The sequence below is a fragment of the Pseudonaja textilis genome, chromosome 1 (genome assembly GCF_049901715.1).
Source record: "Pseudonaja textilis isolate UNSWEBS1 chromosome 1, rPseTex1.2, whole genome shotgun sequence".
NCBI classification, from domain to species: domain Eukaryota; kingdom Metazoa; phylum Chordata; class Lepidosauria; order Squamata; family Elapidae; genus Pseudonaja; species Pseudonaja textilis.
Window position 1 is genome coordinate 142,675,012 of NC_141990.1, and position 10,654 is coordinate 142,685,665.

General features: G+C 37.9%; 1 protein-coding gene across 1 annotated transcript in view; it reads right to left on the reverse strand.

The window, feature by feature from the left end:
• Positions 1 to 9,900, reverse strand: part of COG6 (component of oligomeric golgi complex 6) — a 35,481-nt gene extending 25,581 nt beyond the window's left edge. The window contains exons 1-7 of the mRNA XM_087918315.1: positions 9,647 to 9,900; positions 6,224 to 6,367; positions 5,405 to 5,476; positions 4,912 to 4,970; positions 2,358 to 2,469; positions 500 to 582; positions 240 to 310 (exon numbers count right to left, since the gene is read on the reverse strand). Of these exons, the coding sequence (XP_087774441.1) occupies positions 240 to 310; positions 500 to 582; positions 2,358 to 2,469; positions 4,912 to 4,970; positions 5,405 to 5,476; positions 6,224 to 6,367; positions 9,647 to 9,820 (715 nt within the window). The 5' untranslated portion in view covers positions 9,821 to 9,900. The remainder of the gene's footprint in view (positions 1 to 239; positions 311 to 499; positions 583 to 2,357; positions 2,470 to 4,911; positions 4,971 to 5,404; positions 5,477 to 6,223; positions 6,368 to 9,646) is intronic.
• Between the last annotated feature and the right edge of the window lie 754 nt (positions 9,901 to 10,654).

Sequence of the window (10,654 nt, forward strand, 5' to 3'; positions counted from 1 at the left end):
GATTATAATAGTATTATGGTGGCACCAGCATATACTTGGAGCAAGTGGGAACCAATTTGCCAGAAACTGCCTTAACATGCAATCTTATACATTTTAAAAGAAAATATACTATTCAGATTGCTCTAATTGAGCATACAGTAGCTACATTTACTCATGCTATACAGACTTCTAAAAGCCACCTATTTCCATCTACAAGAAATAATATTTTAATGAAAAAAAAATCAAAATAACTGCAATACCTTGTGTCCAACGATAAAGCTGTTCATAAGAAGACTCCTGGAGGAGTGCCATCTGTTCCATAATCTCCAGGCTGCAGATTTAACATGTTTGAGTCTTAACCAAAAAGTGAATCATAGAAGCAAGAACATCTAAACCCATATGGCTTTATACTTGTCTTCGTGTTTTTATTTTCCAATATAAATCTCAATATGCTAATAACTCAATTTATGAGGTTTTACTTAGTTGATGGTTCCAGTTGCTTTATACAGTGTGAACTCACCCTGATCTTTGTTGACTGGTGCGCAGAAGAATCTTGACATCATTGTGAATTTGCTTTATTCGTCTCAAAACTTTAAAAAATTTCTTTAACAAAAAAAGTTCAAAATTAAGAGCCGTTACTCAAACTAACTTTGTTTACATAGCTATTGTACATTCAAATAATCATACTGCAGCACACTTGGTACTTGTATTGGAACTATAACCTTCAGAATTCATCCCCAGCTGGCTTGAAATTTGGCGACTGCTGTTTCATGTTTGCAGTATAGCGTTTAAAATTCAAAACAGAGTATTACAAATTCAGATGGGTTTAAACTTGAAAGTTTTTGTACATTTATAACAGAGAGAGGCAGCTTCATACACAAAGGGTCTGAACTAGGTTTAATGTTTTTACTTTTGATGGTGATAAAAATATTGGTTTTGTTCCCTTTTTTAAATAGTGGTGGCTATATATATATTTATATTGTCTAAGAGAAGAAATAAAGAACAATAAAAAGTGCTTTAACAAAAAAAGTAAAAGAAATACTACAAAGAGAAAATTATTACATCGGTATGTCAATATAACAGTTACAATTCTACATATGCTTGCTAATGCAAATATTCAACTATGTAAATGTTTCCAATACATTTATATGACTACTTTTTAAAAAAATTATATTTGGTATAAGAGAGTCCCATATTTCACTATAATTGTCTATACAAATTCTGTGTGTGTTCTTCAAAGGCGAGAGGCTATAAGGAAGACACCATCTCATTATATACTGAATGACTATGAACTCAGAACTGTCCTTCAAAAACATACAATTTAGAAACCAAAGCAAATTGACTTCACCCATTCCAGACGTGTTCAGTGTTGTATTCCAAACAGGCTACAGAGTTTTGTAGTTTGAAATAAGGATTGTTGTACAGCATACTTCCTTTGTGCTGTATTATTTGCTACTGTGGCTAAAAGTTAAGCATACCATAGCATTTTACTGCTGTTTGTTAGGGAGAACAGATTCCCTTTGTTTCGATAACAGCCTCTGTTCGAAGCTGGTTATTTTATTAGATACAACAGATTAGCAACAGGAAGGCACAATAAGGCACAATATCACCCAGGTGAGCACAGCAGGCAATTACAACCTAAACAATTATTTCCAAGGATACAGCTAAACAGTATTATGTAGTATTAAGCTATTTTCACCACTTCCACGGTGGACATTGCGAATTTCAGTCACAGACCTTCACGAATGATTATAATCAATTATGTTATGAACATTTCCTAACTACTCCCATCTTTGGACTAAAAGTAAAAGTTCCCCTTACACATAATGTGCTAGTTGTTTCCAGCTCTAGGGGGCGGTACTCATCTCCATTACAAAGCCGAAGAACCAGCGCTGTCCGAAGACGTCTCTGTGGTCATGTGGCTGGCATGACTAAACACCGAAGGCACACAGAATGCTGTTACCTTCCTACCACAGTGGTCCCTATTTTTCTACTTGTATTTTTTACATGCTTTCAAACTGCTATGTTGGGACAAGTAACGGGAGCTCACTCCATTACGCGGTGCTAGGGATTTGAACCGCTGAACTTTCTGATCGACAAGTCACTGAGCCACCATGTCCCTTATCTTTAATTAATTAATTAATTAATCCCTTATCTATAATCTTTGGATTACAGAAGATTATTTTATGTAGTCTCTTCCAGCCAGAATCTTTGCAAAGGATAGAATTCTTTTCTAAAAACTCCACCCTTATATGGAAAGTTTTACTGCAAGTAGCACAATTATTCATATTATCCAAAGAGAAAACGATGATCAGAAAAGGAAGTCTGTTTATTCAATATGTTAAAGAAGGTTATTGTATATATTTTAGGATGCTTACTTCAGTAACTAGCCCATCTCTGGTGCTTCGCAGGACGTCCATCTCCTCTGGAGAAAGTTGGAATTCTGCTATGAAAGCATCTGCTATTTGTGCTTTTAATTCTAACCTTTGGCTATAATAAAAAAAATTAATTCAGTTCATGACTATTATAATTTGTTTCGCATAAGCTTAAGATGTGGCAGCCATTCAAGCAGAAAAGTCTTAGAGGGTGCACTTTCACCTCCAGAACAGGAAGAAAAAAAGAGATGGACATAAGGGGAAATAGGAGGTTAAAGGTAGTGTTTGACTCGCAACCCAGACTGAGTCCAGAATTTTGGTTGCCGAGCGACGGTTGTTAAGTGAGATGCAAATCTAACAGTACTATTTGCAGTGGTTAAGTGATCCCAGGTTGTTGAGCAGAATCCCAGATAAAGAACATGCAGTGCCTGGGACAGGGCCGGGGTGGGGTGGGGTGGTGGGAGGCCCGGCTTCTCGTTTTTACCTTCGGAAGGAGAGACACTTTCACGTGGCCCGTGCCAGGCCTCACCCGGCTTCCCCCCAAGGCACACTGCCCTGCTTACTTATGCAGCCTCTATCTATCATGCTGCCTTTATGGAAAGGAACTTCTTCAAGGACTCCTTCAGAAAGAGAACTCATCAGAATCTGAGCTTGATTCCTCCCTCCTTTGGGCACAGAAGGGAATTTCTCCCAAGGGGTGCAGAAAGAGAAATTCAACGCATCAGGGTCCGAGCTCCATCTTTGCACCCCATGAAAGTGGGTCATCTCTCCTCTGGGCTTGGAAGAGAACTCTTCCAAGGGTTCAGAAATGGAGTTCAAATCATCAGGATCTGAGGTCAAGTGATGGCTGCTATTTTCGAAAGTGTTTTAGCATAAAGTGTTCAGAATTTTTTTGACTTTTTTTCATTCGTAATTAGCTCTATTGCTTTTGCTTCAGTCATGTTAGTCAAAGGAGTTTTATCTCTTCTTGTTTCCTCCCTTGCCAGACCCAGCCTGGAATGCTTATCTCTAAAAAGTGATGTTAACCTGCCAGCTATTGCAATTTGTTGCTTTGCTCGTGACCTTGTGGTCGGCCAGGCTCGTTCTTCATTATTCCTGTCTGTTATAACTTGAGGCAGCTCTGCCGAGTTCCTCTGTATTTGGACAGGCCTGGCTGTGCCTTCAGAGGATGAGTCCACATGCCCAGGTGTAGGGGGGGGGTGCCATCAACCCCTGCTTCCCGATGGGAAGTGGTCCCTGCTCCTCCTGCAGGGTCTTTCCTGGTGTCTCAATGCTTGGTAGGCCGGTGGTAGTTCGATATGCCTATTGATAGAATTGCTGTTGGAAAACCAGGCTTCTTTTCGTAGACGTCCTCCTTTAGTTATATCACGTGCAACAACCTCAGTTTCTTGAAAACTGAATGTGTGATTACGCTCCTGTATATGTGCCCAGATCTGAGACCGCTGTTCTTTGCACTGGACAGCCAGTTCATGTTTCTGTACTCTGGTCTGTAGCCGCTTCCGCTATGTAATTGCTTGCACAGTCACTACAGTTGATGCGGTAAACCACCGAAGATGTCTCCTCCTTTGACTAACATGACTGAAGCAAAAACAACAGAGTTAATTACGGGTGAGAGGCGGTTGGAAGAACCTATTACACATTATATATATACATACATACATATATACATATATATTGTGTAGCATTCTTATATAGCAGTGTGTGTGTGTGTGTCTGTTTGTCTATCTGTCTGTCTTAAAATAGCACATGTGATCAATGAGGACAGACTCCATGAACTAACAGGAGAAAGCAGCTGATTAATAAACTGAATGTCTGGAAAAACTTGCCAGTTTGTGATTTTCAACCAACCCTAAATTTATATTTAATTACTTGGTACAAAAAATCCACAAATTTTGAAACACCCATGACAAGGATTTACTACTTACATACTTGTACTGAAAAGTGCAAGAGCCATTTTATTGGAAGGGTCAGGCCCAATAAATGGGGGGACTTTGCATCAGAACATATATAACAGAATAGAATGGAATTCCCAGAAGGGCCTGTTTGAAATTTGGACTGTGACCTTTCAGTTGAATATTAGATTATTTTTATTCTTCCTACATACAATAACACTGCTGTAAATCACATTTTATATCATTGCATACCTGCTGGCTTGTATTTTGGTTTTATTCCAGAACTGCTTTTATGCCAGCTTTAGGTTTTAGAATTTAATGGCTTTATATTTTATTGATTTTTCTCTATTCTGTGAAATATCTACAAAGATTCATCTTCTGTGAAATTTAGAAATGCATTTTATTTCCTTCTCATGACATCCATTTTTAAACCTATCGGTATTGCCTAAATTTAGAGATAAAAGCAGAGCTAGTAGATGTTCAGGATGCAATAACCTCTTATATCATATCACATAGTGGAAATTATTTCTCTAGAAACTAACTGAGAGAAGGCTGCACCCAATATAGCAACATAAAGTAGTCCTAAGGAGATTATTATTCAGAATAAAAATGAATGATGGAATCCACAAAACCATTCTTATTTATCTTAAGGGGAAAACATTTACCTCTCTGCTTGAAGCTTTGTTGTTTTGACAATTAAATCCTGAGTTTGCTCCTTAGTTGCCTGGAAGACATATATGAATGATTAAAATGAATTGCTGTTAAGGACATAGTTTTACTTTTAAATATATATTACTTAAATATGGTAAGAATGAATAGAAGAGCAATTTAAAAAGTCTAAAAAATTCTTGTTTCCTCTCACTGACTGGGACACAGGGTGACCCTTTTAAAAAAGATTGCACATACATTGGTTTCTTAACATTTGAACTGGGAATGAGTTCAATATTGCCAGGCTAAAGAGAGGACTAATCTGGGACAGACTCAGGTACGTTATAGATCTGTTTCAAAAAAAATCTTCAATATTTTGTTTCATGCAACTATTTTAGCACCTGAACAGTCTTTACAGTCACATTACAAACATTCTGTATAATGTGTTGCTTGAAAGTAACATTTCCAGAGGGGGGAAAAAGTGCAAATTCCCTATCATATGCACAATACCTTCAAGTGATTAGTCATATCCTGGCAGCAATTGCTCATTAACTGCACATCTTCACTGATGTTTTCAAGCTCCTGAAATTGCATGGAAATACACATAACATTACAAATATACATTATAACAGATGGCCTAAAGTATTTATTTATTAAATGTATGTGCTGCCCTTTTCGCAATTTGAGGCAACTCTAGGTGGCTTACAACATAATAAAACAAAGAGATATAAAAAATATATAAATATAAAAACAAAACATTAAATACAGATTAAAAGATCACACGTTTGGGACAGAATAGCAGGGATGCCTTCTTTGTCTCTGCCTACAGCTTCTTCAACAGAACCTCATGCCAAAAAAAACTAGGTTTTAGAAAAAATACAATTAATACATTTGTTTAAATCAATAAATGAAAAGATCAGTTATTATTTTGGATTCAACTCAGTATTAATTTAAGTGAATCAACTATTTCTCTCAATAAATCCAAGATTACTTCTGTTAGCAGAATTGAAAAGTTTCCCTTGCCATCTAAAGTCCTTGAAACTTGCTGCAGAAAATTGGGAACCTGCCAAACAAGTGGGAGAAATTATGAGAGAAAAAATGATGTGTGTCCTATTCAAGAAAAGAGTTCCTGCTCAAACATAATTTCAAGTTATGCCTTTTTTATTTGATCATATGAATAAATTTGTCAAATAATATATACACTGAAAATATTAAATTATGTATAAGAAAAACAGTAGATTTATATAACAACCTGCAGCACAGCACCTACCAGAGGAGCTTATCTTAAGAATGATTCTTTTTAGTAAGTTTCATGATACTTTTCTATACCTCTTTCACTTGTTTGAAAATGTGGACAAATTCTTCATTGATAGCTAAACTACGATGCTCAATATCTCCACGCAGATTTCTTCTGGTACGCAAGCTGTTTTCCACAAAAAACTCTGAAAGAGTCTTGAGAGCTTCTAACATTTCCTACAAAAATATGCAATAAAGATAATATTGACAATTCAGACATTAAAAGTACCCTTAAGAGATATGCAGTTCTAGGTTTTCAGTCACCATATTTGTTCATGTTAAATGTGCAAAATATTTAATATAAATATAAAATACACACTTTATGCCATGTTCAATTGCTTCTAAGCATAGACTAAAGTATACGGTATAGTATAGTGTAGTATATGCTGCATAATATATAGGGTACAGTATTAATATAGTTTGGCTTTTTAACGCATCTTAAGAGCATCTTGTGGGAATTATATTTGCCATGGTAGCAATTTTTTACCACTTCAAACATGGCTCTTAACCAGCCACAAACAAAAAAAGCAGGTATGGCAGAAATCTATAGTAGGCACTGAGGCAACATCTGCAGGCCTTCTGGGGAACCTCTGATGTAGAGAACAGCTTTAGTGCAATTCAAGGGTCAGACAATAGCATCCATTCCTTTCTCCTTCAAAAGAAGCACTTAGAAGCACACAAAGAGTACACAGAGAATTGTCCTGAGGGCAGGAGAAGCAGCAATGGATGGAAACTAATTAAGGAGAGAAGCAATCTAAGAACTAAGGAGAAATTTCCTGAGAGTCAGAACAACTAATCAGTGGAACAACTTGCCTCCAGAAGTTGTGAATGCTCCAACACAGGAAATTTTAAAGAAGAGATTGGACAACCATTTGTCTGAAATGGTAAAGAGTTTCCTGCCTAAGCAAGGGATTGTACTGGAAGATGTCCAAGATCCCTTCCAACTCTGTTATTCTCTTATTATGATACAAATATCAAAGGACAATTTCATAACCTAAAACCTGCTCTCCCATACAGGTCTCTCTTGCTAAGAAATCATATGCATCACAAGTTCTGTGATTTCACAATGCAGTTTGTACTTACACATGTGAGCTATGATTAAATAATAGATCAGTAATCTGTTGCTATAAATACTGTGTGTATGCTTCACATCTAACTCTGGTAGCATAGCAGCATCACTAAGTCTGTGAGCATGAAATAGACCAGCAATTGGAAATATTTTTGTGACTGTGCATACTAATTGAGAAGATCCATGCCTCACAAAATACAGCTTTTTGTACATCTTTTATGAAGCAGATTCAAGGCTGATAATGCCGCCTGTTTTTAGAGAGGTGAGTTTCTTTCATAAAGTATCTGTATACATTTAAGAATACATAAAGATCTTCCTTCTTCATATTTTTGCATTAATTGACAGATGTTAAACTTGAGGGTGGATTTTTTTGGTCAGTATTAAGGGGAAAAATCAATTATTCTATAACGCATGTAATAAGATGACTATACATATTATGAGGATATTCGTGTCTTAAATGCATGCTTTTGGCCCTACAGTAATCCCAAGGAACTTTTCTCACTGTAATCTGTTGCCACAGTTATCAACTGTGATTATAAACTATGAGTGTCTATGTTAACCCTCCCAATCCATACAGCATGCCTTAAATCCATAATTTTGTCACTCAAAAAACACTGTGCTATTTTATAACAATCATTAACATAAACTTTAATGTAATACAGCACCACAGAATTTACATATAAAAACTTTAGGATCTGTTAAGAATTTGTGCCTTGGATTTATCAAAACAACCCCATAAAACAGGCAGTCCATTTTTGTTATACTGTATACATATCACAGAGGAGTGGAAGATAGATTTAATTCGTATCTATCTGTCTGAATTATTCAACTATTTTTGGAGACCAATATGTAGCAGGGATTCTGTGATGTTCAATGTGATGCAAGTTACAAGTTATGACAATTGAGGGCAAGATTTCTGTTGCTAAGTGGGACATTTGCTAAGTGAGTTTTGCCCCATTTTCCAACCGTTCTTGTCACAGTTAAGTGAATCACTGCAGCTGTTAAGTTAGTAACATGGTTGTTAAGTGAATCTGGCTTCCACATTAACTTTGCTTGTCAGAAGGTCACAAACCGGGATCACATGATCCTGAGACACTGCAATCATCATAAATATGAGTCAGTTGCTATGTAGCTGAATTTGGATCATGTGACCATGGGGGTTTCTGCAATGATTTAGTATGAAAATGGTCATACATTTTTTTTAGTGGTTGTAATTTCAAACAATCACTAATTGAACTGTTGTAAGTCAATACCTATATAATACTCCTTCTTCCTCCTATTTTCCCACAATAACAACTCTGCGGCTTGGGCTGAGAGAGAGTGACTGGTTCAAGGAACCCAGCTGGCTTTCATGGCTAAGGCAGAACTAGAATGCATAGTCTCCAAATTTCTAGCTGTTTACCTCAACCACTAAACCGAATAACCACATTTGTTGAAATTTTTTGGGATCGTTCTTTAGGCTACAGCTGATATGGCTGTTAGGTGAGGAAGTAAGATAGATATTTGTAGGATGTTCTAAAACTTTTTAAAAGTATGCCAAACTTTCTAGAGATATAACATACAGATTTAGCTTCTTTAATTCTTTCTCGCCCAACTCAAAAAGCACATATCCATATTTCAGCATTGTAATACTGAATTTTGTAGTGTAAACTCAGAAGAGATGCTCTAAGGAAGGCAAACATCGATCTGGGGACTGTATAGTCCATAGGCCACAGACTGCCCATGGTTCAGCAAGCAAGAATCTCAGTTTTACTTTAATATAATAATCAGACCATCTCATACATTATATTATGGCTAATAATCCTGCGTATTGCATTTAACTCCATAATACATTTCACACTGGTCCTGAGAAAAGCACTTGACAAACCATCTTCAGAACATGCTTTTAAGAATGGATTGCTTACCTGTACAGTTCACTCTCCCACCACACAATGCCGTATAATTAAACTGCAGCTATGCCATGAACAAATTCACAAGTTTTAGATAATCCCTCTGGGATTCAATTCTCAGATCTAATCCTTTCAGAAAATGGGAACAGGGCATTTCAGTAACAATTTCAGGGTGTCAAATAACACAGGAGTGGGAGAGGTAACTCATAGCTCCATCGTGGGTTTTTGAGATGAAAAATCTTACCTTCCTATCTTCATCCAGGTTAAATCACAGGGAATCCTTGGCCAACTAGTTAGTCCCTTTCCAGGGTATTCAGTTACAGCACCCATCCTGCCCTGCAGCAGAACAGTCGCTGGGGAGGATGGAAGCTCAATATAGCCGGCTAGGGGCTGTTTTCTGTCCTCTCGTCTTCTACCCGGGACAGAACCGGCCTTATTTTTCAGAAAGTTGGAAGGAAAGGGAGAAAAAACGGAGGCGACCAAATCAACCCGACTTACTTTGTCCGCCTCCAATCGTGTCTCCAGCACTTTGCGGAGCTTCCGTGACAGCGGGTTGGCCCCGGCCCCGCCGAGCGGCCCCTGAGACGAACCCCCCGTCGTCGGGGTAGCCGAAGCAGCAGTCACAGCCGTAAATGGACGCGGCGGCAGGTGTTCTTCGGATACCGCTGCCATTTTCGTGCCGAAACTGCCTTGGTGGCGAAGGCAGCGCAGGGACCCGGACAAAGTGCGTCGGCTCACAGATTCCCTTCTCTCCTCTGCCCGAGAAGTGTAGTTCCGCCTATTTTCGTTCTCCCCGCCCCTCTCTCTCTCTCTCTCTCGGCTCTGAAAGCCTTTGTCTCTGCGAGTCCGGCAGATGCCGACTCGGCGCCTTGTAGGAGTCAGAGGGTGGCTTTGCTTTTTCGCGATTACGACAAATAATAGGCAGTTCCTGCTCCTAGCTTTCATCGTAATAACGAATTGTTACAGTAATAGGGATCTTGCATCCAGGAGATACAAGTAGTCCTCAAATTTCAACGGTTCATTTAGTTTGAAGTTACAAGGGAAAAAAATGACTGATGACCATTTTTCACACTTATGACCATTGCAACATTCCCCATGGTCACATATATTTTACGCTCAGATGCTTGACAATTGACACGTATTTATTATGGTTGCAGTGTCCTGAGGTCATGTTGTGATTTACTGACCAGCAGTCAATGGAGAAGCCAGATTCACTTAACAACCAGGTTACTGATTTAAAAACTGCAGTGGTTCATTTAAGAAATGCAACAAGAAAACGTAAATCACAGAACCGGTCAGATCCCACCCCTGGGCAATGCCCACCATAACTACCTGTGGGCTGTTTTGCTCTCAAAATTGTAAATATATGAAATAGTGGAGTAAAAAATTGCCTACCTTAATTAATCTTTCAGTCATTTTCACAATTCTGGGAGTGCTTACATATATACTCAGGAATTTTTGTGAACTCTGATGCTCATTAAACTCATTCTTACTAGTTTAGTCACC